The 26,722-nt window shown below is 46.1% G+C and overlaps 2 protein-coding genes across 6 annotated transcripts in view; one reads left to right on the top strand and one right to left on the bottom strand.

Moving 5' to 3' along the window:
- Nucleotides 1-26,722, bottom strand: part of C8H16orf89 (chromosome 8 C16orf89 homolog) — a 152,192-nt gene that overhangs the window by 104,808 nt on the left and 20,662 nt on the right. The window lies entirely within an intron of this gene.
- Nucleotides 16,010-26,722, top strand: part of ALG1 (ALG1 chitobiosyldiphosphodolichol beta-mannosyltransferase) — a 47,919-nt gene continuing 37,206 nt past the window's right edge. For 2 of the 5 annotated variants that reach the window (XR_008847365.1, XM_056537057.1), the window contains exons 1-2: nt 16,012-16,428; nt 17,142-17,219. Coding sequence is in view for 2 of the 5 variants with exons in the window: in XM_056537057.1 (XP_056393032.1) it covers nt 16,164-16,428; nt 17,142-17,219 (343 nt within the window). In the remaining 3 variants the exon portion in view is untranslated. Of the gene's footprint in view, nt 16,443-17,141; nt 17,220-26,722 lie in introns of all 5 variants that reach the window. The other 3 variants (XM_056537060.1, XM_056537061.1, XM_056537058.1) reach the window with 2 other exon arrangements.

The raw sequence follows: 26,722 nt of genomic DNA, 5'->3' as shown, positions 1-26,722 counted from the left end.
GAATCCTCTCCCATAACCTATTTATACCCAGGACTGTATCTATAACAAGGTGGCATCCTATTCTCTTAAAGGAAAGAAGGTTTCTACACCAGCATAGACGGGGTTCTTTACTGTAAGAGCAGTGAGACTGTGGAACTCTCTCAGAGGAGGTGGTCATGGTGAACTCTGTAAAAGAGTTCAAAAGGGGTATAGATGCATTTTTGAAGAGTAATAACATTGCTGGTTTTGGATACTAGATTTATAGGGACAGAACATTGATCCAGGGACTTATTCTGACTACCATATTGGAATCAGGAAGGAATTTTTATCTCTAGGGTTTTTTGCCTTCCTCTGGATCATCTCATTATGGACTCATTAGGGCTATAGGTTGAACTTGATGGACTCTGGTCTTTTTTCAACCTTATGAACTATATATCTGATTCTTACAGGTCACCAGGATCGAACTACAAGTGACACTCTAAAGACACACTGTCTATTATCTTATACTACTAAGAAGAATACTAAATTGTGTCCTATATTGTCACACCTCCACACAGTCTATGATTGACTATACTTTGTGTAAATACTAAGTGCGGCAGGTGGTTATGTAATATTGTCCACCTCTAGCATTTTACTTACCTAATTATTCCCTGATGAGTTATGTCATCTTGTAACTGACTAACGAAACGCGTTGGTATTATGGGATCTTAATCAACATACCTTTGTAATTATGTTACTATAATCATGGCCCAAACACAATAGATACTTACCTAGTATAATTTGGAGGGTATTCATACCATTTGACTTATTACCAATTATTCTGCCCCTTGTCCGTACTTCCCCATCATACAAAGGTACAGACCTCCCATGCCACCATACTATAGGGTAAGATAGGAGGTTCCAGCTACTTGTTAGTCCTCACCGGGAGGCTACCGTGCAGTAATAGGTAGGGAGTCTGGTTGGACTAGGGAAGTTCTAGGTTACACACATACATCCAGGTGTCCTTGTAGTCACTCTACTTGCTGAAACAGCATAAATCCGATGTTTCATCAGTACCAATATATATATATATATATATATATATATATATAACCCTTGTTATCACTTTTTGGTTTAATTAAATACATGTGTTACTTGGTATAACTTTAAATTTTTGATACATAATAAAAGCTATATTTTAAGACCCAAATGTTGTTCTTTCTATAATGCCTCCAGCAAAAAAAAGTTACCACTATATAAACGCAACGCATGAACACAGCCTCAGAGATAATATTGAAAAGTTTTGATGAATTATTTATAGTTTTATTTAAAAGAAAGTGTACATCATCTGCATTTTTGACAAGATGTAGTTATTGTAATGGAAGAAATAAAAGGCTTAAAGTCTAACTAATAATCCACTTCTGTGTAAGTACTATGGGTTAAAAACTCTTTCTGCTCCATATAAACACTCCTGGAACACTACAGACTATTCATGTTCTTTCTGGAGAGTTTAATGGTGCTCTCCACATAGACTATTATTAGCTGTATAAATGGGGGACATGTTGCTTATTTTCTATTCAAACTCTGGTAGACTCATTTTACAATGCTTTGCAAGCAGCTGCTGTAAGCTTAAAGGAGTAGTCCAGTGGGGAACCCAGTGGTGAACAACTTATCCCCTATCCTAAGGATAGGGGATAAGTTTGAGATCGCGGGGGGTCCGACCGCTGTGGCCCTCTGCGATCTCCTGTACGGGGCCCCGACAGCCCGCGTGAAGGAGGCGTGTTGACCCCCGCACGAAGCGCCGGCCGACACGCCCCCTCGATACAACTCTATGGCAGAGCCGAAGCGCTGCCTTCGGCAATCTCCGGTTCTGCCATAGAGATGTATTGAGGGGGCGTGTCGGCCGCCGCTTCGTGCGGAGGTAGACACCCGCTATCTGGCCGGAGAGCCTGGCCCCCGTACAGAGAGATCGCAGGGGGCCCCAGCGGTCGGACCCCGCGCGATCTCAAACTTATCCCCTATCCTTAGGATAGGGGATAAGTTTTTCACCACTAGACTACCCCTTTAACTACCGGTACTCATTTCCAATGAACTTCATTTTTTGGGGGCAAAGAAAAATACTACTACAAACTATAGAACAAAATGAAGCAATTGTTTGTCCTAAAGTCATAAAATAAACCCTAAAATGTCTGAATATTAACAATATGTAACACATACGGTAGAATCTCCCAAAAGCAAACACTCACATGGAAAAAAAAAAGTGTCCACTATTGAGAAATATCCCCTATTGGAAAAAGAGGCTGAAAAATTATTCTAAATTACAGAATACAGTTCTGGACTCACACCAGAGTGTTATTACCTATAAAACCAAATAAAAAGCAATATTACAGTAGAATATTTCAGTGCTGGTTAATCATCCCATAAAAGGGTATTCCAGGAATTGTTTTTATTTGACTATGCTACAGGGGCTGCAAAGTTAGTGTAGTTCATAATATAGTGTCTGTACCTGTGTGTGACGGTTTTCTCACAATTCTTCTGTGATTTCACTCCAATATTTATTTTTACCAGCATACAAAATTACTGTTGTCTCAGATTTTTCCCAGGTTGCAATGCGGCCGAGACCTGACTCACTAGTCAGCTAATGACAGGGAGCCTGTCTGCTTCAATGGGTGGAGCGATCACTTGGTGGGAGAGAGATCAATCTGCAACTAATGCAACAGCTGTAGGCACCCTGATTGAAAACCACAGGTCTTTTGAATGGATGCAGCTTATTTATGTTTCAATGGGTGGGGTGGCTGATGTGTGGGAGAGAGGAAAATGGAATTGTGGGATTTGTAGTCAAAAAAAGAAAAGTCAAACAGGAAATTCCAGTTCACAAAAAGCTAGCCACAGTATTATGGTAGTCTCACAACATAGCCATTTAGCCCCAATACAAGCGCAGATCCTTCCTAAGCATGTACATTACTGTCTGCCAGGTACATACTAAAATCAACTTATGGTGGATAACCCCTTTAACACCCCCCTGTACCATTTTATCACCCCTGTGCTATTTCATTACCCCTCTTGATCCCTTCAATGCCACTTTATTCCTCCCACTTGAACCCCCTGTGCCACTTTATTCCACCTGTGCCCTGTGCCAAATCATCCCCTTTACCCGCTGTGCCACATCATTTCCCCTTGACCCCCCTGTGCCATTTCATTCCCCCTTTATTCCCCATGCTATTTACTGCTGAGAGCCCCTGAGAGAGGTCTTCTTCCTTCTTCCGTGTGCACGGATCGTCACACTGCACAGCCTATGACCAGCTGCAGTGATAGGCTGATGATAGTGTGACCATCCGTCCCCACGGAAGAAGGAAGAAGACCGGATCGGAGGACTGAACAGCTGTAGTGGCGATATGGGGGAACGGAGGAAGCCGAGTTAAAGTTTGTTTTCTTTTTATTTTCAGCCCAGGCACAATGGACTGAAGATACTTTTCAGTAGACTACTCCTTTAACTCTTATGGGACTCTGCCGGGGAATAACAAACTGTCCGATATTGGGAGGTGTCCCCTAATGGGTGGCTGGCCCGTCGCAAGATGAAAGGCAAACCAAGCAATAGCTTGGGGCCCTGAGCTGGCCCGGGGCCCTGAAGCAGAGCCGGTGTTTGCCTGTCCTCCTGCGCTATCCCGTTTGGGCCAGGCCAGCAGTGTGAGAGCCTGCCTGGAGCAGGAGGCAGAGACTGAAGTCGCTGCCTCTGGCTCCTTTTTGTGCCCCACTCCGGCTCACCTTCGGTCCGGACTTCGTATGTTCGCGCGTCACATGGCTTCACGCTGAGTCCCAGGGCATCCTAACGCCGGCCCTAGAGCGTGACGTGACATGTCACGTGACTGTGTGCGGCGTTAGTTACATCTCAGTGACTCTGACAGTGAGTACCCCTAACTACTTGCCTACTGGGTCTGGGGGGAGGGGTTTAATCTGGGGTACTACCTGCCTACTGGGGGGAGGGGGTTAATCTGGGCCCCCCAAGTAGGTAGGTAGTACCCCCAGGTTAACCCCCTCCCCACCAGTAAGAAGGTAGTACCCCCAGATTAACACCCACCCCCGCCCAGTAGGAAGGTAGTACCCCCAGATTAACCCCCTCTTCCCCCCAATGTGGGGGTGCTACATGCCTACAGGGGTAGGGGGTTAATCTGGGGGTACTACATTGTATCCAATATACATTAAACATTTGCAAAAAACACCACTGTCCCATACAATTTGTATGGTACAGTGGTGTTTTTTGCAAATGTTCATTTGTTGAAAATGTTCAAATTTCATGCACATTAAATGCAACAGCAGTTTTTGCACAGTGCAAATACTGCTGTTGCATTTAATGTGCATGAAAATTGCAATGTAAATTTCCTATTTTATTTATATAAATTGTGGGTAAACTTAAACTGTATGGCTATGCTGTGGTTCCTGTAGGCTTTGCGTGGGTGGGGGGCACCCAAATTCCTTCAAATGGCCCTGATGGGTGGTGTCTGCTTAGGGTGCATTCACACCACGTTTTTGCAATACAGTTCCCGTATCAGGTTTTTGATGAAAAACGGATTCCTCAAAACCGGACTAAACTGTATCAAAAGGTGTGTACGAATTTCAACCCATATACGGTTTGAAAAATGATGTCCGGTTGCTTCAGTTTTTTTAAGAAAAAAACTTATACGTTTTTAACTTTTAACCACATTTTGAATAAAGTTTCACTTGAAATTCTAAGAAAAAAAACTGTGCAAAGTCAAAAACCGTATGGTGAAAACCGGATGGAACCGTACGCACAAACAGTTCTGTACGGTTCCCATTGACTCCCATGTTTAAAAAACAACGTATACGGTTTAATACAGTTTTTCCCCCGGACCAAAAATCGTGGTGGACTATGGTTTTGGGTAAAGGGAAAAAAAACTGACAAAACCTGATGCATCTTTTGGCATACGGTTTTCAATGGAGAGTCAGTGCATACGGTTTTCAATACGGTTCCATATGGAACGTATACGGGAACTGTATTGCAAAAACGTGGTGTGAATGTAAGGGAGATTTTACTGTATAATGTCTTCTGTTACATGCCAGGCTATTTTCACACCATGTTTGTGCTTTTACCAGCAAACTACACTTTTCAGTACAACTAAAGTGGTACACCTTTTTTAATGGGTATGGCAGAAGTTGAGAATGTGGGCATGGTGAGCGGCTGTATCACCAGATAGTCCACATGCTCTGCTTGCAGTAAAGGCAGGATTTAGTTTGCTCCTGTGTAGTTCGGTCAGCAAAGGAATGGTTAACTCCCCCTGACTGAGCTCTGTTGCTATGCAAACCCAGCTACTTACCTCCCTCACTTCCTAAGCGTCAATATGCAAATGCACAAGTCCAGGGGAGGAGGGGGCATCACAGCTAATGTAGGTGCTTGTCGGAATTGATCGTGGATTATCAGGGCCATGGTCCCTAAATGTCACAGTATGGCAAAGTGTATTCCAGGTTGTAACTAGTATTGTTCTCTGGCACTTGTAGTACCACTCCAGATCTTGTCTCCTGACTACGCCTGACTAACCCCCGTCTTATCCTTTGGTTACCATACCTGAAACTTGTAGTTTGACTCATGGTCCTGATTTCTGGCTATGCCTGATCAAGTTCCTTCCACAGCTAAGTACTTATCACTACTTCAGGATCAGGTTGGTGGTGACCGTGAGTGACCCGATCTGGGCCATGCTTTTAGCCAGGATATAATTGATTGGAACTTTTGTGTATGAGGACTGTAAACCCTAAAGTTATAAGCATGGTTGTCAATTGTGACATTGCTGTCTTTGTGCTATATCAGTTTTCAACCAGTGGACCTTGGTCCTTATTTACTAAGAGTGGAGTGTCGGTTTCTTTGTGGGTTTTAATTCCCTACAATTTATTTTCCACGGTATTTACTAAGATTTCCCTACATTTTCCACTTTCCCTACACTTTGCTTTTTTTTACACATGATCTGATCTGTCGGGTTTTCCTCAGCTCAAATCCACCACATTTTATGTGGAAACCTTAGTAAATATGATGTTTTTTTGTGAAAATGTCAGGAACACGCCCCTTTTCAGAGACCACGCCCCCTTTCCCTGGCAGCCATGCCCCTTTTCTGGTTTTCTTAGCAAAATGGAGCGTTAGTCTGAGTTTTTTCAATTCTGGTGCAAATTCTGGCACAAAATCTGGCGCAGACAGAATTTCTGCCGCAATGCAACAGAATCTGGCGCACAACCTGACAATAGTTTGCAATAGTAAATGAGGGCCGTTGTGTATATAACTTTACCTGGGATGCTGTGTATATCTTAGGCCTTGTTATTCACTCTAATCACGTGTGCTGCATCCCGCTGCCTACCTCGGCCAAACTACTTGCACGACTCCTCCTCCTCACTGAAGGCTCTGGACCAGTGGCGTAGCTATACAGGTCGCAACGGTCGCCATGGCGACCGGGTCCGTTAGCCAGGGGGGCTCGCAGGGCCCCCTTTGCCACAATCACATTATGGTCGGCACCGCCATCAATTAAGGCCGACACCGCCATTAATTAATCAGTATGACTGCAGCCGCTGCTACCAGACCTGTCCGTCTGGCAGCAGCGCAGTCTATATGAGGAAGACCTGGGGTGGGACCTGAGTGACTATCCCACCCCTGCCTTTCCGCCACATTAAGTGAGTAGAGGAGGAGGGGCATGGCACGTACGGCGCCAACAGGAAGCCCTGCCTCTCTCCTTCCCCAGTGACTGCCCGTAATCTCACCTAGTCGCACCGCCTGCAGGACCGTCAGTCACAGCCCGGTAATCCGCCGGCAGGACCGTCTGTCTGACTGCTTCCCTTTCCTCCGCCCGGAATGAGTAAACCCCGCGCATTATAAATGAATGGCGCTGCAGCGCCGTTCATTTATGTCAGTGTTCTTCAACCTGCGGACCTCCAGATGTTGCGGTCCGGGCATGCTGGGAATTGTAGTTTTGCAACATCTAGAGGTCCGCAGGTTGGAGACAACTGATTTAAGGCATGCCTATGAAGTTAGCGCAGGAACTCCTGCGCTCACTTCATAGTAGTTGAGCATAGTGACATCCTCTGATGTCAGAAGCCAGTGTTTTCCAACCATGGAGCCTTCAGCTGTTGTAAAACTACAACTCCCAGCATGCTCAGGCAGCCTTTGGCTTTCCGGGCATGCTGGGAGTTGTAGTTTTACAACAGCAGAAGACACAAAACTACAAATCCCAGCATGCCCAAACAACCTTTGGCTGTTTGGGCATTCTGGGATTTGTAGTTTTGTGTCTACAACTCAAGCCAAAGGCTGTCTGGGCATGCTGGGAGTTGTAGTTTTGCAACAGCTGGAGGTGTCATGGTTGGAAAACACTGGCTTACGGTAAATGTCTTAAAGGAGTACTCCAGGATGCAAAAATTGTCATTCAGACTGCCAGCAGTAAAATAATAAATATATATACCTGCTGTCGCTCCCCCGGTGCCTCCAGTAACCCGCTCTGGCCTCTGCCCCGATCCTTTTCCTGGTTGCCGGTGGTCGGTGAGTCCCACTGCCGCTAAGCCTATCGCCGGCAGAGGCGGGGCTTGGCTGAGTGCAGTATGACTCATCGACCACCGGCAACCAGGAAAAGGATCGGGGCGGAGGCCAGAGAGGGTTACTGGAGGCATCGGGGGAGCGACAGCAGGTATGTATATTTATTATTTTACTGCTGGCAGTCTGAATGGCAATTTTTGCATCCTGGAGTACTCCTTTAAGTTAGAGAAATATATATTGTGAAAACCCCCTAGGGTAGAGTTACATGTAACAGATCCGCCGATGACTTGACTCTATAGAGTGCCTCCTGCTGTTTTCCCCCCTGTGTGCTGCTCACAACAGCAATCTACCACTAACAAGCAGCCACACAGGGACCTGCGAGTCACCGCGGGCACATGCTGTGTACTTGGAAACATCATGGAGCGGCTCGTAGCGGCGGATTGCTGCTGTAAGCAGGAAATGGGGGAAAACAGCTGGAGGCACACTATAGGGTCAAGTCATTGACGGATCAGCAGAGTAACATACACTACTGATCTGTTACATGTGACCCTACACTAAGGGTGCTGTTACGCCGAGCGCTCCGGGTCCCCGTTCCTCCCCGGAGCGCCCGCCTCATCTTCGTTGTTGCAGCGCCCCGGTCAGATCCACTGACCGGGTGCGCTGCGGTCCCGCCTTCAGCCGGGGTGCGATTCGCGATGCGGGTAGCGCCCGCTCGCGATGCGCACCCCGGTCCCCGTACCTGACTCGCTCTCCCTCGGTCCTGTCCCGGCGCGCGCGGCCCCGCTCCCTAGGGCGCGCGCGCGCCGGGTCTCTGCGATTTAAAGGGCCAGTGCACCAATGATGGTGCCTGGCCCAATCTTCCCAATTAGCTTAATTGGCTCCCTCCTGTGCACTTCCCTATATCTAGTCACTTCCCCTGCACTCCCTTGCCGGATCTTGTTGCCTTAGTGCCTAGTGAAAGCGTTCCCTTGTCTGTTCCTAGCCCGTGTTCCTGACCTCCTGCCGTTGCCCCTGACTACGATCCTTGCTGCCTGCCTCGACCTTCTGCTACGTCCGACCTTGCTTCTGCCTACTCCCTTGTACCGCGCCTATATTCAGCATCTTCAGCAGCCAGAGAGGTAAGCCGTTGCTAGTGGATACGACCTGGTCACTACCGCCGCAGCAAGACCATCCCGCTTTGCGGCGGGCTCTGGTGAAAACCTGTAGTGGCTTAGAACCGGTCCACTAGCGCGGTCCTCTCCATCCCTCTCTGGCACAGAGGATCCACTACCTGCCAGCCGGCATCGTGACAGTAGATCCGGCCATGGATCCCGCTGAAGTTCCTCTGTCAGTTGTCGCTGACCTCACCACGGTGGCCGCCCAGCAAGCCCGACTGATCGCCCTTCTAACCCGTCAGCTGTCGGAAATGTCCACCATTTCGCACCAACTTCAGTCGCAACTTCTCCAGCAATCTTCTCCTCCGCCAGCTCCTGCACCTCCTCCGCAGCGAGTGGCCACTCCTAGCCTCTGCCTGTCCTTGCCGGACAAATTTAATGGGGACTCTAAGTATTGCCGTGGCTTTCTTTCGCAATGTTCCCAGCACTTGGAGATGATGTCGGACCAGTTTCCTACTGAAAGGTCTAAGGTGGCTTTCGTAGTCAGCCTTCTGTCTGGAAAAGCCCTGTCATGGGCCGCACCGCTCTGGGACCGCAATGACCCCGTCACTGCCTCTGTACACTCCTTCTTCTCGGAAATTCGAAGTGTCTTTGAGGAACCTGCCCGAGCTTCTTCAGCCGAGATTGCCCTGCTGAACCTGGCCCAGGGTGTTTCTTCCGTTGGCGAGTACGCCATTCAGTTCCGTACTCTTGCTTACGAGTTGTCTTGGAATAGTGAGGTTCTCTGCGCGACCTTTAAAAAAGGCCTATCCAGCAACATTAAAGATGTTCTGGCCGCACGAGAGACTCCTGCTGACCTACATGAACTCATTCACCTTGCCACTCGCATTGACATGCGTTCTTCCGGATGGCGTCTGGAGCTCCGCCTGGATATGGACTTTGTTCGCACGAAGCGTTTTTTCTCTCCGGCTCCTCTCCCCTCTGGTCCTCTGCAATCTGTTCCTGTGCTTCCCGCCGCGGAGGCTATGCAAGTTGACCGGTCTTGCTTGACACCTCAAGAGAGGACACTACGCCGCATGGAGAATCTTTGCCTGTACTATGCCGGTACCGAACTCTTCCTGAAGGATTGTCCTATCCGTCCTCCCCGCCTGGAAAGACGTACGCTGACTCCGCACAAAGGTGACACAGTTCTTGATGTCAACTCTGCTTCTCCACGCCTTACTGTGCCTGTGCGGATATCTGCCTCTACCTTCTCCTTCTCTACTATGCTCTTCTTGGATTCCGGATCTGCAGGAAAATTTTTTTTGGCCTCTCTCATCAACAGGTTCTACGTTCCTGTGACCAGTCTCGCCAGACCCCTCTACATCTATTGTTTTTACAATAAAAGATTGGACTGTCTCGTACGTTTCCACACAGAACCCCTCCTAATTTGCATCGGACCTCATCACGAAAAAATTGAGTTTTTCTTTCTCAGGTTCTTTGGCCCCAAGAAGAGGGGGAGACCCAAGGGGGGGGGTACTGTTACGCCGAGCGCTCCGGGTCCCCGTTCCTCCCCGGAGCGCCCGCCTCATCTTCGTTGTTGCAGCGCCCCGGTCAGATCCACTGACCGGGTGCGCTGCGGTCCCGCCTTCAGCCGGGGTGCGATTCGCGATGCGGGTAGCGCCCGCTCGCGATGCGCACCCCGGTCCCCGTACCTGACTCGCTCTCCCTCGGTCCTGTCCCGGCGCGCGCGGCCCCGCTCCCTAGGGCGCGCGCGCGCCGGGTCTCTGCGATTTAAAGGGCCTTTGCACCAATGATGGTGCCTGGCCCAATCTTCCCAATTAGCTTAATTGGCTCCCTCCTGTGCACTTCCCTATATCTAGTCACTTCCCCTGCACTCCCTTGCCGGATCTTGTTGCCTTAGTGCCTAGTGAAAGCGTTCCCTTGTCTGTTCCTAGCCCGTGTTCCTGACCTCCTGCCGTTGCCCCTGACTACGATCCTTGCTGCCTGCCTCGACCTTCTGCTACGTCCGACCTTGCTTCTGCCTACTCCCTTGTACCGCGCCTATATTCAGCATCTTCAGCAGCCAGAGAGGTAAGCCGTTGCTAGTGGATACGACCTGGTCACTACCACCGCAGCAAGACCATCCCGCTTTGCGGCGGGCTCTGGTGAAAACCTGTAGTGGCTTAGAACCGGTCCACTAGCGCGGTCCTCTCCATCCCTCTCTGGCACAGAGGATCCACTACCTGCCAGCCGGCATCGTGACAGGTGCATTCACATGTGCGTATTTTTGCTTCAGATTTGCTTCAGCAGATTTTGCTGCCCATTGACTACAATGGGTAGCAAAATCTACCACAGCAAATCTGCAGCAGGACATTTATTGAATCTGTGGGGGGGGGGGGCGATTTGTGGGCTGCACACGTTCAGCCATCCTGAATAATGGTATCTGCTTGTTCATGAGGTGATCATAGAATTTGGGGTCCGGAGGCAGCGTGTGTATGTATGGTGTGTGTGTATGTACTGTATGTATGATGTATAAATGATGTGTGTATAAATGATGTGTGTGTATGTACTGTATGTATGATGTATGTGTGTGTATAAATGATGTGTGTGTATGTACTGTATGTATGATGTATGAATAATGTGTGTGTATGAATGATAGATGTGTGTAAACAAGATGTATGTATGATGTGTGGAGATGTATTATGCGGGGGGATCTGGAGGCGGCGGGTGTATGTATGATATGTGTATGCATGATGTGTGTATGTATGTATTATGCATGTGTGAGGTGGGGGGCGGAGGCGGCGTATCTATGATGTGTGTGTATGTACTATATGTATGAATGGTGTGTGTGTATGTACTGTATGTGGCAGTATTATATTCAGGGGGTACATTGGGTGGCAGGATTATATTCAGGGGGTACATTGGGTGGCAGGATTATATTCAGGGGGTACAGTAGGTGGCAGGATTATATTCAGGGGGTACAGTGGGTGGCAGGATTATATTCAGGAGGTACAGTAGGTGGCAGTATTATATTCAGGGGGTACAGTAGGAGGCAGTATTATATTCAGGGGGTACAGTGGGTGGCAGTATTATATTCAGGGGGTACAGTGGGTGGCAGTATTATATTTGGGGGGTACAGTGGGTGGTAGTATATGCAGGAGGTACAGTGGATGGTAGTTTTATATTCAGGGGGTACAGTATTTAGCAGAATAATAATGATTATTGTCTTCATACAGAGGATGAGGAGCCTATGATGTCCGGGCGTCAGACTCTGCAGAGAAGATGTAGCTGGAAGATGTCCTGACGTCTGAACCAGATGAAGAAGAAAAGAAAAGACAACAGAGAAGACATCACTCAGGTCACTGATATCATTGTGTATTCTCCTGACTGTCCTATCAGCTGGAGTCACTTGTAAGTTCCACAGTGATGATGGGTGATGCTGTACCCTAATCTGGGTCTCTCCAGCTGTTGCAAAACTACAACTCCTATAATACCGGAGGCTCTCCAGACATGATGGGAGTTATAGCTTTATAACAGCTGGAGAGCAACTGGAACCAGGGTGATTGGGTGATTGTTGGGGGTCCCAGCAGTTGGACCCCCACTAGAAAAATGGGCTGCTTATTCTTAAATGCCTGGGCATATGTTTTGTCTGTCTGGCCCTGCCTGTCAGTCACTTATATAGTTGTGTATTCTCCTGACTGTGTCCCATCAGTGCTGTAGTCACTGATATATTTGTGCGGCCGAGTAAGGGGTCGTCCGAGATTGGGGAAGCGGGTCGTCAGGTGGTAGGGGAGCCCAAGGCAATTTTTCGCACCGGGGCCCTTGGGTTTATAGCTACGCCCCTGCTCTGGACTGTTTCCTCTGCACTGTCTGAGGTGGCGACATACAGTATAAGGTCAACCTCTTTAAAGGGGTACTCCGCCCCTTGACATGTTATCCCCTATCAAAAGGATAGGGGATAACATCTCTGATCGCGGGGGGACGGCCACAGTAAGACCCTGCAATATCCGGGCTGGCGCTGCGGTGTTACGGTAATGGAAGCCTGGGGCCTTGACGTCACGCCACGCCCACTCCATTTATGTCTATGAGAAGGGGCGTAACAGCTAATACACAGCCGTCACGCCTCCTCCCATAGACATGAATGGAGGGGGCATGGTGGCTGTGTTCGCCAGTCATACGGCATGGAGCGGAGTTCGCTCTGGATGACTGGGGTGCCACGGCAGTGATTGCAGGGGTCGGACCCCCGCGATCAAACATGTTATCCCCTATCCTTTGTAACAATACTGAAAATATATGTTTTTTATTATGTTTTACTACTTAAAAAAAATTTCAACATAAAATAATAAATAAATAGAATTGATTTGAATCTCCCTACTCTAACCCCTAAGGCTATGTTCAGATGGCAGAAATTCTGCATCGGTGCATGAATTCCGCAGATGCATTAATTTGCCCAGAATTCCGTATCTTTCAATCATACGCAGAATTTCTGCATGTATTCCACATGAATACACAGTGCAAATAAAAAAGTCCCTGTATTTAATGCAAATGTTACATTTTGCCTAAAATCTGTGCGAATTCCGCATAAATTCTGCATGAAATTTGCACCAAATCCACATTCAGAAGAGAAAAAAAAAAGCCCCATTGACTTCAATGGGCTTCCGCAGCACAAGTCTGCCAAGAAATAAGATATGACTTATATTTTACTACTGAATGCTGAATTTCAGCTGGCAAACATCCGAAGCGAAAATTCTGCAAAAATGGAAGGTCCTCTTTATTGTAGTTTCAGAACCCAAAAAAGTGCCCAGGGCTATGGTAGGGAGATGTGGTCAGCAGATGCTGACTGACTGGCTGAGGCTGACAAGTTGATTAAAATGATTCTGACTGCCGATCAATATATATTAACACTTATATATTTATATGCCATTTCTAATGTGAAAAAATATATTTGTTACCTACTTAACCTACACACCATGCTCCTGATGTCATGTTCCTGATCTTGCTATCTGCTCGTGACTAAGATGGAAACCTTGGAATGACACCAAGATAAGACATTAGAAGACAAAACTTTTGAGGAAGATGCAGATTGTATAGAAGGACAAGGATCTGGAATTTTCCAGTATGAGAGCGAGAGGGCCGCATAAATGAACTTTGGCCAAGAAAGAAAGAAAATATTAAATATGCAAATATATACAGAGATAAAGCTCAAATAACCAATCAAAATGTAACATGATGATTTTGACATCATAACTAAACCTCCCTTTTTTGTCAAATGTAAAAACAATGTACTTCCATCCAATTAAACAGAACTCCTTTGGGGCAGCTGCTTAGCGAGTATGCTGAGAAGGAGATATGTTACCAACATTCTGTCTGGTGTACCTTCCTTGTGCCGGCAATCAGTGGTATATAGCAGCAGTCACTCACATTTTAATGCCTCACCTCAGGCCATCCTTGAGAAGGCGATGCTCGTTTCGTTCGAAAGCTGTCAGGACTGCGAAAAGAACGTTGCCTCAGCCAGTCAGCGTCTGCTGACCACATCTCCCTACCATAGCCACTTTTTTGGTTATGAAACTATGATAAAGAGGACCTTACATCTTTTCTGGGTGAGTGCAATCTTTTCTTTTAGTCTCATCATTGTACTGTATTCTGCATGGACATTTAAAGGGGTACTCCGGTGGAGAACATATTTTTTTTTTAAATCAACTGGTGCCAGAAAGTTAAACAGATTTGTAAATGACTTCTATACAAAAAATCTTAATCCTTCCAGTACTTATCAGCTGCTGTTTACTACAGAGGAATTTCCTTTCTGTCTGACCACAGTGCTCTCTGCTGACACCTCTGTCCATGTCAGGAAGTGCCCAGAATAGGAGAAAATCCCCATAGCAAACCTCTCCTACTCTGGACAGTTCCCGACATGGACAGAGGTGTCAGCAGAGAGCACTGTGGTCAGACAGAAAGAAAATTCAAAAAGAAAAGAACTTCCTGTGGAGCATACAGCAGCTGATAAGTACTGGAAGGATTAAGATTTTGAAATAAAAGTAATTTACAAATATGTTTCACTTTTTTGTCACCAGTCGATTAAAAAAAAAATGTTTTTCTCTGGAGCACCCCTTTACATTTAGATGTTCACCCCCAGAGGTCACTTGCACACACGGTTCTGTATCCTCAGTCCCTTATTTTTTGCAATGGTGTCTGCCATGTTTCTATTATTATTATTATAATAATAATAATAGTATTTTATCCTCTCACAAATCTATTAGGTCAAAAAGGAACCAACCATTGTCCAGGCCAGTGTTTTCCAACCAGGGTGTCTGCAGCTGTTGCAAAACTACAACTCCCAGCATGCCCGGACAGCCAAAGGCTGTCCGGGCATGCTGGGAGTTGTAGTTTTGCAGCAACTGGAGACACCATTGTTTGGAAACACAAGTCCAGGGACTGAAGCATCTACACTGGGAGTTGTAGTTTTGCAGCAACTGGAGACACCATTGTTTGGAAACACTAGTCCAGGCACTGAAGCATCTACACCAGGTTGTCATCTTTGAAATAGACTCAAGAAAAATAACACAAGTTTCTAAGTGGAAAACCAATGCGGTATTTTTATGTAGCGCATGGTGTGAACAGCACTTGGACAGGCTATATGTGAGGAACTCCCCAGCCTGTACAACCTGCTGTTGCACAACTACAACTCCCAGTATGCCCTGATAAAAGAGTTGTTCACTTGTAATTACTGGAGAGAAACAGTTGTTAAATGGGCACTGTCACCAACTTTATTTTTGGATATGTTGTAGTACTTATGTACTACAACATATCTCTAATATACTTTTATTTTATTTTTTTACTAAAATTGTTTAATTTTCATTTCAAAATAGGTCTCCCTCCTAGTGGCCGGCTGCAGCCTGGCGTGACGTCACGCCTGAAAAAGGACCGATGCGGCCGGGCATCGGTCCTTTTTCATTCAGCCTGCGCTCGCTCCCTGCCTGTCAATCAGACAGGCAGGGAGCGAGCTCATTGGCTCCCCGGCCACTGGCTGGGAGGCCACTCCTCCCGCACATCGCTGCCGCCGCCTCCGCTGTCCATGCACACCCGCTGCCGGACTCTGCAGTAAGTGTAATTGGGGGGGGGGGGGTGTTGTGTTGTGATGGAGGGAACGGGGTATGGTGCAGGGGGGGTGGGGCTAGCGCCGCATGAAACTGTCAGGGCAAGCTGGGAGTTGTAGTGATGAAACAGCTGGAGGCACCCTGTGTAGATGAACTAAGGGCGGAAGTCCCCCCCAGCAGGCATCAGTGACGTGGTGCCTGCTGGGGAAGTCTGCCTGGTAGTCAGCACACTGCCAGGCAGACAAAAAGCATTTTTAATATTGTAAAAATAAAAATTAAAAGCAGGGAGGGGGTTAGGGATAGATTGGCAATAGGCAGGGACAGAAAAAAAATAGGATGGTGGGAGCTACCCTTTAAGGCACATTGTCATACAACCTCCAGGCCTGTAAGCTGCGCAAGCGAGCTCTGTCCCAGCACAGCTATAGAAGTAGTTAGGAGGGCAGCAGCCAATCAGCGTGAGGGAGGCGGAGCTGAGCGCTATGTCGCCTGTCACTGTCTCTTCCGCACACCAAAATGGTCGTTGTCAGAGCGGTGCTGCTGGCCGGCTGTACGGGTGCCGCGGCTGCTCTGCTGCTGTTCGGCACTGGCGCCGCTGGTATGGTGGGTGTGGTAACGCTGGTGGTCGCGCTGGTGTGTACTTCCGGTTTGGTGTTCCCCGGCAGCCCGTCCCATGTGTGTGTTCTGGTGCTGGGAGACCTGGGCCGCAGTCCGCGGATGACGTATCACGCTCTGTCACTGGTCAGGAATGGCTTCAGTTTGACCCTCGCCGGCTTCCGTGGTAAGAAAGCTGAAGTATGTATTGGCCATACTATGCGTATTACTACCATGCTCATTGACGGGCACCCGGTGGTTCCCATTTCAGTATTGGAGTATGTTCACATGTCCCCGAAAACACTGCAGATTTTGGCAATTTAACTACAATAGGGAGGGGAAGTGTACAGTAAATCTGCACCTGGGAACATTACTTCTGTGTTCCCCATCCAGGGTGCCTACAGCTGTTGCAAAATTACAACTCCCAGCGCGCTGGGCATGCTGTGAGTTGTAGTTTTGCGATAGCTGAAGGCACCCTGGATGGGAAACACTGTCCTACATACAGTGCTATGGTCTACAGCTGCCTGGGCATGTTGGGAGTTGTAGTTTTGAAACAGCTGAAGCCTCCTATATGGAAAATTCTGCCAACAGTGCTTTCCAACCAGGGGGCCTCCAGCTGTCTGGGCATTTTGGGAGTGGTAGTTTTGAAACAGCTGGAGGCCCCCTGGTTTGAAAACACTGCTCTATATACAGTGCTTCCCAACCAGTGGGCTTCTCTACCTTTCCAGGCCTGCTGGGAGTTGTAGTTTGGCAACAGCTGGAGGCACCACCATTGGTAAACACTGCCTTGGATCATCCTGCTTGTGGAAGTCCCTTATCATTGTGGTAATATCAGACATAACTGCTTTGTGCATGCTGGAGAGTAACACGCTTTTTTTTTTCTTTTCTTTATGTTAAAAGAAACCGATCCTCACAAAGATGTATTAAACAATCCGAAAATAAAAATTCATCCACTGTCTGACTTCAAAGGGATAAAGTGTAAGTGTTTTTATTTTAATTTTTTTATTTTTTTTTTAAATAGTTCCCCTGTCATTTAGAATAAACATGTCAGAGACATGTGAAAAGTTTTTTTTTTTCAAATGACAGGGATCCTTTTTAAAGGGAATGTAGAGGCCATTGTTCATTCTTGGACACCACAGGTGTCCTAGCGGTCCCCACCGGAATGTCACGGTAGAGCTGGGCCGTATGGCCAAATATGTGTATCACGGTATTTTTGTAACTATGGCGGTTCCATGGTATATAACGGTATTCTTATATGACAGTGGGCTCAGCCTATCACTGGCAGGGGCGGGACATCGCTTCGGCCGGTGATAGGCTGACAGCTGTCCGACGTTCCAGTCCCCAGCGTAAGGCCGACGTAGGTAAGTTAAAGTTTATTTTCTTTATCTTTTGCAGCCCAGGCATAGGGATACAGCATACTGCAGTGGTCTCCAACCTGCGGACCTCCTGCTGTTGCAAAACTACAACTCCCAGCATGCCCGGACAGCCGTTGGCTGTCCGGGCATGCTGGGAGTTGTAGTTTTGCAACATCTGGGGGTCCGCAGGTTGGAGACCACTGGTGTACAGTGTAGAGTTCCAGCGCCGGTGGCCCCCAACAAAGAGGAGGAGGGCAGTGCTTGACACGTGAGTAGTACGCCGCTGGGCTGATAATTAATTGGGGGGAGCAGAACAGCGCTCACAGGGAACATGATTTGGTGGGGGGAGCAGAGCAGAGCAGCGCTTGCGGGTCACGTATGATTAGTTCCCCGATGTGGGGACAGCGCTGCGCTGGGCTGATAATTCATTCCCAAGGGGGAGAGGCCAAACCGGTATTGCGGTATGGGAAAAATTCATATCGTGCAGCCCAAAAATTTCGGTATTCGGTATGAACCGGTATATCGCCCAGCCTTATGTCACGGCTAGAGATGAGCGAACTTACAGTAAATTCGATTCGTCACGAACTTCTCAGCTCAGCAGTTGATGACTTTTCCTGCATAAATGAGTTCAGCTTTCAGGTGCTCCGGTGGGCTGGAAAAGGTGGATACAGTCCTAGGAAAGAGTCTCCTAGGAATGTATCCACCTTTTCCAGCCCACCGGAGCACCTGAAATCTGACTAATTTATGCAGGATAAGTCATCAACAGCCGAGCCGAGAAGTTCGTGACGAATCGAATTTACTGTAAGTTCGCTCATCTCTAGTCACGGCACCCCTGGCGAGTTCTAGTGGTACTCTTAGGAAACACTTTTGAGCCGAATAAAATGAGGTTTCCCACCCCTGGTTTAGATGAATCCATCAGTCTGATATGCTCTGATCTACCTCTTTGCCCACAGGTTGGACACCCGTTTCACTGTAACAGGTTCCTTTTAACCCCTTAAGGACCAGGGTTTTTTCAGTTTGTGCACTTTCGTTTTTCCCTCCTTACCTTTTTTTTTTTTTTTTTTTTTTTTTTTCAAAGCTCTGTTTATTAAAACCTTAAGGACTCGGGGGTTTTCCGTTTTTGCACTTTCGTTTTTTCCTCCTTACCTTTTAAAAATCATAACCCTTTCAATTTCCAACCTAAAAATCCATATTATGGCTTATTTTTTGCGTCGCCAATTCTACTTTGCAGTGACATTAGTCATTTTACCCAAAAATGCACGGCGAAACGGGAAAAAAAATCATTGTGCGACAAAATCGAAAAAAAAAAAAAAGCCATTTTGTAACTTTTGGGGGCTTCCGTTTCTACGCAGTGCCTATTTCGGTAAAAATTACACCTTATCATTATTCTGTAGGTCCATACGGTTAAAATGATACCGTACTTATATAGGTTTGATTTTGTCGCACTTCTGGAAAAAATCATAACTACATGCAGGAAAATTTATACGTTTAAAAATTTCATCTTCTGACCCCTATAACTTTTTTATTTTTCCACGTACAGGGCGGTATGAGGGCTCATTTTTTGCGCCGTGATCTGAAGTTTTTATCGGTATGATTTTTGTTTTGATCGGACTTTTTGATCACTTTTTATTCATTTTTTTAATGGTATAAAAAGTGACCAAAATACGCTTTTTTGGACTTTGGAATTTTTTTTGCGCGTACGCCATTGACCGCGCGGTTTAATTAATGATATAATTTTATAGTTCGGACATTTACGCACGCGGCGATACCACATGTGTATTTATTTATTTTTTTACACTGTTTTATTTTTTTTATGGGAAAAGGGGGGTGATTCAAACTTTTATTAGGGAATATTACCTTTATTAACACTTTTTTTTTTTTTTTTTTTTTTTACAGTGTTATAGGTCCCATAGGGACCTATAACACTGCACACACTGACCTCCTATGCTGATCACTGGCGTGTATTAACACGCCTGTGATCAGCATTATCTGCGCTTGACTGCTCCTGCCTGGATCTCAGGCACGGAGCAGTCATTCGTCGATCGGACACCGAGGAGGCAGGTAAGGGCCCTCCCGGTGTCCGATCAGCTGTTCGGGACGCCGCAATTTCACTGCGGCGGTCCCGAACAGCCCGACTGAGCAGCCGGGTCACTTTCAGTTTCACTTTAGAAGCGGCGGTCAGCTTTGACCGCCGCTTCTAAAGGGTTAATACCGCACATCGCCGCGATCGGCGATGTGTGGTATTAGCCGCAAGCCCCGGCCGTTGATGAGCGCCGGGACCGACGCGATATGATGCAGGATCGCGGCGTGATCCCGCTTCATATCGCGGGAGCCGGCGCAGGACGTAAATATACGTCCTGTGTCGTTAAGGGGTTAAACTTTTTTTTTTTTTAAAACAAGGGGTACAGAAAAGAAAAGAGGAGGTACAGGACAAGTAGGGTTTCTCTTGTACATAAACATGTCTAAGCACAATCTATAATAGAGAGAGGACCTATAAGCCCTACATAGTGGTACACCATATACAGTAGGTAATAGCATGTTGGTATATTAACAGCTTATTATAGCTTCCTAGGTATAATAGAGGGGAGTAAAACAGTGCTTTGGTTTAAAGCCACCAAAACCTAGGGGAAAGAAAGAAGAGAGGAGGAAGAGGGAGGAAAGGGGGGAACGAGGATAAGAGGAAATCGGAGGTGAGTATGGAGTGAGTGCGGAGAAGGGTGGGGAAGGAAAGGTGGGAGGAACAAAGAAACGGGATGAGATGGAAAGAGGGGTGGTATAAAACAAACAAGATAAACTATATACAAACCAGACAGTTCGTGGCAACTATAACAGCATATGTATATTGCAGAATTGTCTAAAGTATTACAACAAAACTTTTAAGGACTTAAGCACCTCAGGGGAGATGTCCACAAGGGAAGGTGTTAATGTGACAGAGGAATATCAGGAGAATCTTGATGATTGGGAGAGTGATGAATCGAAATAGTCAGCCAAGGCCATGAATGAGATACAGCTAAAGGAGCGATCTAGGAGTTTTCATGTGGTTGGGGAGATAGATAACCAGTGAGTGAGGAGCGGAACTGCTTCCATGGGGACCAAGTTTTCAAAAAGGCATCATGTCTCCTAAGCTCCCAGCTAACCAGCTCTTCCATGCGGTGTATATATAATCAATTTTTGCGTACCAAGAATTCAGTGTGGGGGATTCCGTTTGACGCCAAAGGGTAGGAATCAAGAGTTTAGCAGCTATTAAAAGCATGGGTAAAAGCAGGGTGCGGGGCCCAAAGGAGGAAAAGAGGTGCAAAAAAGGGGATTTTCACTTTGGCAATTCAGGGGTGTGGAAATTTTTAAAAAAACTACTTGTCCAAGGGACTAAAGCGGAACACAATCTACTTGTCCCTCAAGAAAATCTACTTGTCCTGGTAGATAAAATAATTTCCACCAAAATAGTCTGATCCCCCCACTAGACCACCAGGGATGGATATAAGATCCTTTAGACACTGCTGACAGCGGTGATCTAATGGGTTAATAGGCGATCGCAGTATGCCAGGGTATTAGCGGTGGGAGAGCTGTAGCTCCTCTTACAGCCGAGGCATGACCAGAAAAGTCTAGATGTAACTTTTTGATCACCTTATAAAAAATTTCTCATATGAAGTGACCAAAAATGAACAATTCTGGACTATTATTTACATTTACACCGTTCACCGTACGGTTTAATTAACATCATATTTTAATAGTCTGGACATTTCCACATGCAGCGATAACACTTATGTTTATTTTTGTACATTATTTTTATTTAAAGAAAATTGGAAACTTTTATTAGGAAAGGGGCTTATTCACATGTATACGCACTTTTTAAAATATTTTAATCACTTTTTCAGTCTCAATAGGGACTTATGTTACTGGGGGGGGGGGGGTGTTCTGCTTCTTCAGTTTATATGGTGCATTTTGTGTCAGAAAATGCTGGAAGTTGCATTTAGTTACTAGATAACTACAACTCCCAGCATGCCCTGATACAGCCTATGGTTGTGTGGGTGTTGCAGCATGTTGCACTGTATAGTTAAGGTTATTGTGTAACATGCTGGGAGTTGTAGTTTTGGTTTGTGTCAGCTGCAGAGCCATAGTCTGTGTCAAGGAATACTGGGAATTACAGTTAGTAACTACAACACCCAGCATGCCCTGATGCAGCCTATAGCTCTGCAGCTGACCCGAACCAAAACTACAACTCCCAGCATGTTGCACTTTATAGTTCTACAGTTTAGGTTATGGTCCACCATGCTGGGAGTTGTAGTTTTGGTTCGGGCGTGTTTGCGTGCATCCATGGGGCTCTAGGTCGTCGGGTGAGTATGAAGGGGGCGGGATTCTGGGGGTGCAATTTAGTGCGGGTGCCACTAAAAATAAATAAAATTAGATGGCACAACTGCCCTAATGCCCGTCTGCTCCTATACAAAACATTTATGCATACACATATCATACATACACCAGCCACTGCCCCCATATACATACACACACACACCTGCCACTGCCCCCCCCCCACATCATACATTACATACACCCATACACTCACACCATACATATACACCATACATATGCACACATCATACATTACATACACACATCACACACACCATACATATACACCACACATATGCACACATCATACATTACATACACACATCACACACACCATACATATACACCATACATATGCACACATCATACATTACATACACACATCACACACACCATACATATACACCATACATATGCACACATCATACATTACATACACACATCACACACACCATACATATACACCATACATATGCACACATCATACATTACATACACACATCACACACACCATACATATACACCACACATATGCACACATCACACATACACCTGCCGCTGCCCACCCCACATCATACATTACATACACATCACACTTAGACATTATACACACATCATACATTACATACACATCACACTTAGACATTATACACACATTATACATTACATACACATCACACATAGACATCATACACACATACACTCACACCATACATATCCACCAGTGTTACCCAACCAGGGTGCCTCCAGCTGTTGCAAAACTACAACTCCCAGCATGCCCAGGGCATGCTGGGAGTTGTAGTTTTGCAACAGCTGGAGGCACCCTGGTTGGGTAACACTGATATACACCATACATATGCACACATCATACATACACCTGCCGCTGCCCCCCCATCATACATTCACACATCACACATACACTCACACCATACATATACAACCACCCTTCCTGCCGCCTGTATTCTCTGTCTCCTCACCTGAGCCGCCATGAGTGGACATCAGAGCTGTAGTCCCAGCCGGTGTGAGGTGAGATTTCCGTCCTCTCCTCTCCTCTCTCCCCTCCCCCCCTGCTCTGTGTTTTCCTCGTGAAAACTGGCAACCTCCCCGTGGTGGATTAGGTCCTGTCTAGACAGAGCCGGGGAGGGGGAGGGATAGAGCTGTGTGCGGGGGATGGAGCTGTGCACGGAGCTGTGTGCGGGGGATGGAGCTATGCACGGAGCTGTCTACATCCTCTCTCTCCCCCTGCTGTGTCTTCTGAGCTGCGTCCATCCTCCGGGAGGGGAGATAAGGGGTCTCTGCAGTCAGCTGGAGGCCGCCGCCCCTTCCATACACTCAGAGCTGGTGTGAGGTGAAGACTTCCATCGGCTGCTGCGCCTCACACCGACATTAAAGAAAAATAAGGGGGAAGTCTGTCTGTCTCTGCTAGCCCGATACAGGGCTAAATCTATAAACAATTCACCTGCCCGGAGCCCAAAACTACTTGTCCCGGGCGTCGGGCTATAGGATTTCCACATCCCTGCAATTGATTCTATAGTCCTTAAAACACCCTCCCAGAAGTGCTTAAGCCTAGGGCAGAACAACCAGATATGCAATAAGGAGCCAGTTTTTTCATTACAACGCCAGCAAAGATTACTGTTAACGAGTTTAAGGCGATAAAACCACTCTGGCGTGCGGTACTACCTAGTCAGGAGCTTGTAGGAGTTTTCTTGAATTCTAATGCATCTAGAGAAACCATGTGAGCGTGAGAGAATAGTTTTAACTTCATCTCTAGAAAAAGTAATATTTATCTCAGTGCTCCAAGCAAGCAGATAACTAGGTGTCGCAGGTGAAGAAGAGATCAGTAAATCTGCATACAAATTAGACATAATACCTTTGGGAAGAAGGTAGTATTTATCAAGCCAAGAAAGAGGGGGTAGCGAGGGTAGGAGTCTACAAAATTGCCTAGTTGTTTGTTGTAAGTGTAGACGTGATAGAAAATTAAGTTCCTTGCGGGCGATATTGGGCAGCAAGCCCGCCGGATCACCATTCTCGGTGGAGTAAAGATCTTTTATGGTGAACCTGCTGAAACGTGACCAAACATCCTTGTGGTCGCCCCCTAAGTTTAAATAGAGGGGCAAATCTGAAAGGGGAGCTAGCGGGGATATGTTGTGTATACCTGACTCTGAGCCTAAGTAATTGCGGTATGTTTGGATGGTGCCCTTGGTTAAGGGGTTAAGGGAGTTTGGTAAAGGACTGGCAGAAAGAGACGACCTAAGTGCTCCCCGAGAGGCACTATCTATGAGGCACCATTCCAGTTCTGCGAATAAAGGCCTGGGGGTTGGACGGGCTAAGTCCAGCCATCTTATAAGATGTATGGCCTGGTAATATTTATATAGATCTGGTAGGCCCATGCCTCCCTGCGAGGACTTAAGAATTAGCAGTCTATGGGGGAGTCTTGGCTTTCTACCAGTCCATAGGAATCTAGTGAATTCCTGACGGAGGGTGTTAAAAAAGGAGGTAGGAACCGCAATTGGTAGGGTCTGTAGGACATATAGGATTTGAGGGACTATGTACGTTTTAAGATAATTTTTTCTACCTAACCATGAAGTCATGGGGAGTTTAAAATTAGCCAGTTGTTGTTTAATTTTATTCAACAACTGAGTGTAGTTTTCTGAGACAGTGGATGCCGCTGTCTTAGTTAGATGGATGCCTAAAAACTTCATATATTTATCTAGCCAATTAAACGGGGCTAGTGTTTTTAGAGAGGGTACTTTCTTTTCGGGTACAGATATGTTTAAAATTTCGGATTTACTAAAGTTCACTTTAAATTTAGAAATTTGACCATATTCCTTAAAGATTTCTAACACCCTGGGGAGTGCCACAGAGGGATTAGTAATGATTAAAAGCAAGTCATCTTCAAAAGCAGCGGTTTTATGCATATAATCTCCGATTTGCATACCTTTGTATGGCTTCAGTTTGTCCGATCTTTTGTATCAGGGCTTCTATTGTTAAGACAAATAGGGTTGGGGATAGCGGGCATCCTTGGCGAGTCCCGTTTGTGATATTAAAATGTGGTGATAATGTACCGTTAATGCGTAAACGGGCTGAAGGGCATGAATATAAGGTGCAAATGGCAGATATGAACCCTGAAGGAAAATTAAATTTCTGTAGTATTGCTTTCATAAAGGACCATGAGACACGGTCGAATGCTTTTTCAGCATCTGTACCCAACAAAATAAGATCAGTGTGGGAATGTTGTGCATGGTGTATAAGAGAAAGGAGGTGAGTCGTGTTATGTTTACCTTCTCTGGTTTGAACAAAACCTACTTGCTCAGGGCCAAGGAGCTGGGTGATAAGATGTTTCATACGGAAAGCTAATAGTTTGGCATACCATTTTATATCGGAATTTAATAAAGAAATAGGGCGATAATTGCCACAATCAAGTTTTCTCTTCCCTTCCTTTATGTAGTAATGTGTGCTTTCAGCGCCTGGGGGGGTAGCACCCTGTAAGAGGCTATTGCATAGAGAAGTAAATTTAGTAAGTAAAGGTTGTTTAAGAGTTTTGTAATAAGAAATAGGGAGGCCGTCTGGACCAGGGCTCTTTCCCGAGGGGATGGAAGCCAGTACTTTGGAAACCTCATCTTCTGTAAATGGTGATGTTAAGGTTTCTTTATCAGCTTCGGAAAGGGAGGGGAGCAAAATTGAGACAAGAAAATGGGAAGTCAGGGTTGCAGTATCAGGGGGTTGAGGTATATTGTATAAGGAGCTATAAAAGTGGAGGAAAGTTTCTGTAATAGAATCAATATCACTAGATACCGATCCTGAGGGTGTGTTGAGTTGGGAAATAAATGTTTGTTCCGCTAGTTTTTTTTAGTAAGGAGGTAGTTAATTTAGAACCTTTGTCACCACTAGCATAAAATCTGAAAGAGCTCCTTTGGTAAGCTTTCGCAGATTTTATATTTAGTAGATCATTCAGGGAGTTACGGAGAGTAGCCAGATCAGATTGAGCAGATCGCATATCTGATAGCTTACTCAATCTTTCTAATGAAGATATTTGAGATAAAAGTGAATTAAGTTCTGAAGAGCGTTGCTTCTTCAGTTTAGAACCTAATGCAATAAATTCTCCCCTAATAAAGGCTTTGTGAGCCTCCCAGACAATTGGAAATGGAGTATCTTTGTTTTCATTGTGTTCAAAATATTCTGTCACTAAGTGAGTGAAACGATCTCTGTGTGCTTCAGAATCTAAAAGAGTTTCGTTAAGAGTCCATGTCCAATGCCTGGGGGGGTATATTTGTGAAGGGAAAAGTTAACAAATACTGGGGCGTGATCAGATAGTGTGGTGGGTCCAATAGAGGAAGATATTGGTTGGAGGAGAAACCTATTTGATACCAAGATATAATCTAACCTGTGGGAAGAATTGTGCGTAGGAGAGTAGAAAGTATAGTCTTTTGTGGTAGGGTTGTGGGACCTCCAGAGATCAATAAGGTCAAGGGTAGATAGTGCCTTATGAATTGCTGATAGTACTCTACAGGAGATAAATGAATGTTGGGAGGAAGTGTCTAATAATGGATTGAAAGCAACATTAAAGTCTCCTCCTACTATGAGGACACCTTCGGTGAACTGTTTCAGCTGATCCAGTACGGAGACAAACCAATTTGCATGTTGTATGTTAGGAGCGTATAAGTTAGCTATGGTTACTAAAGAACCAGCTAAGCAACCCTTAATAAAAATAAATCTCCCCTCTGGATCAGAGAAAGAAGCAGTGTGTGTGATGGGAGTGTTTTTGTGTATAGCAATACT

Source organism: Hyla sarda, chromosome 8 (genome assembly GCF_029499605.1).
Source record: "Hyla sarda isolate aHylSar1 chromosome 8, aHylSar1.hap1, whole genome shotgun sequence".
Lineage (NCBI taxonomy): Eukaryota > Metazoa > Chordata > Amphibia > Anura > Hylidae > Hyla > Hyla sarda.
The sequence above is the reverse complement of the archived record's forward strand: the minus strand, read 5'-3'. Positions and strand labels throughout refer to the sequence as shown.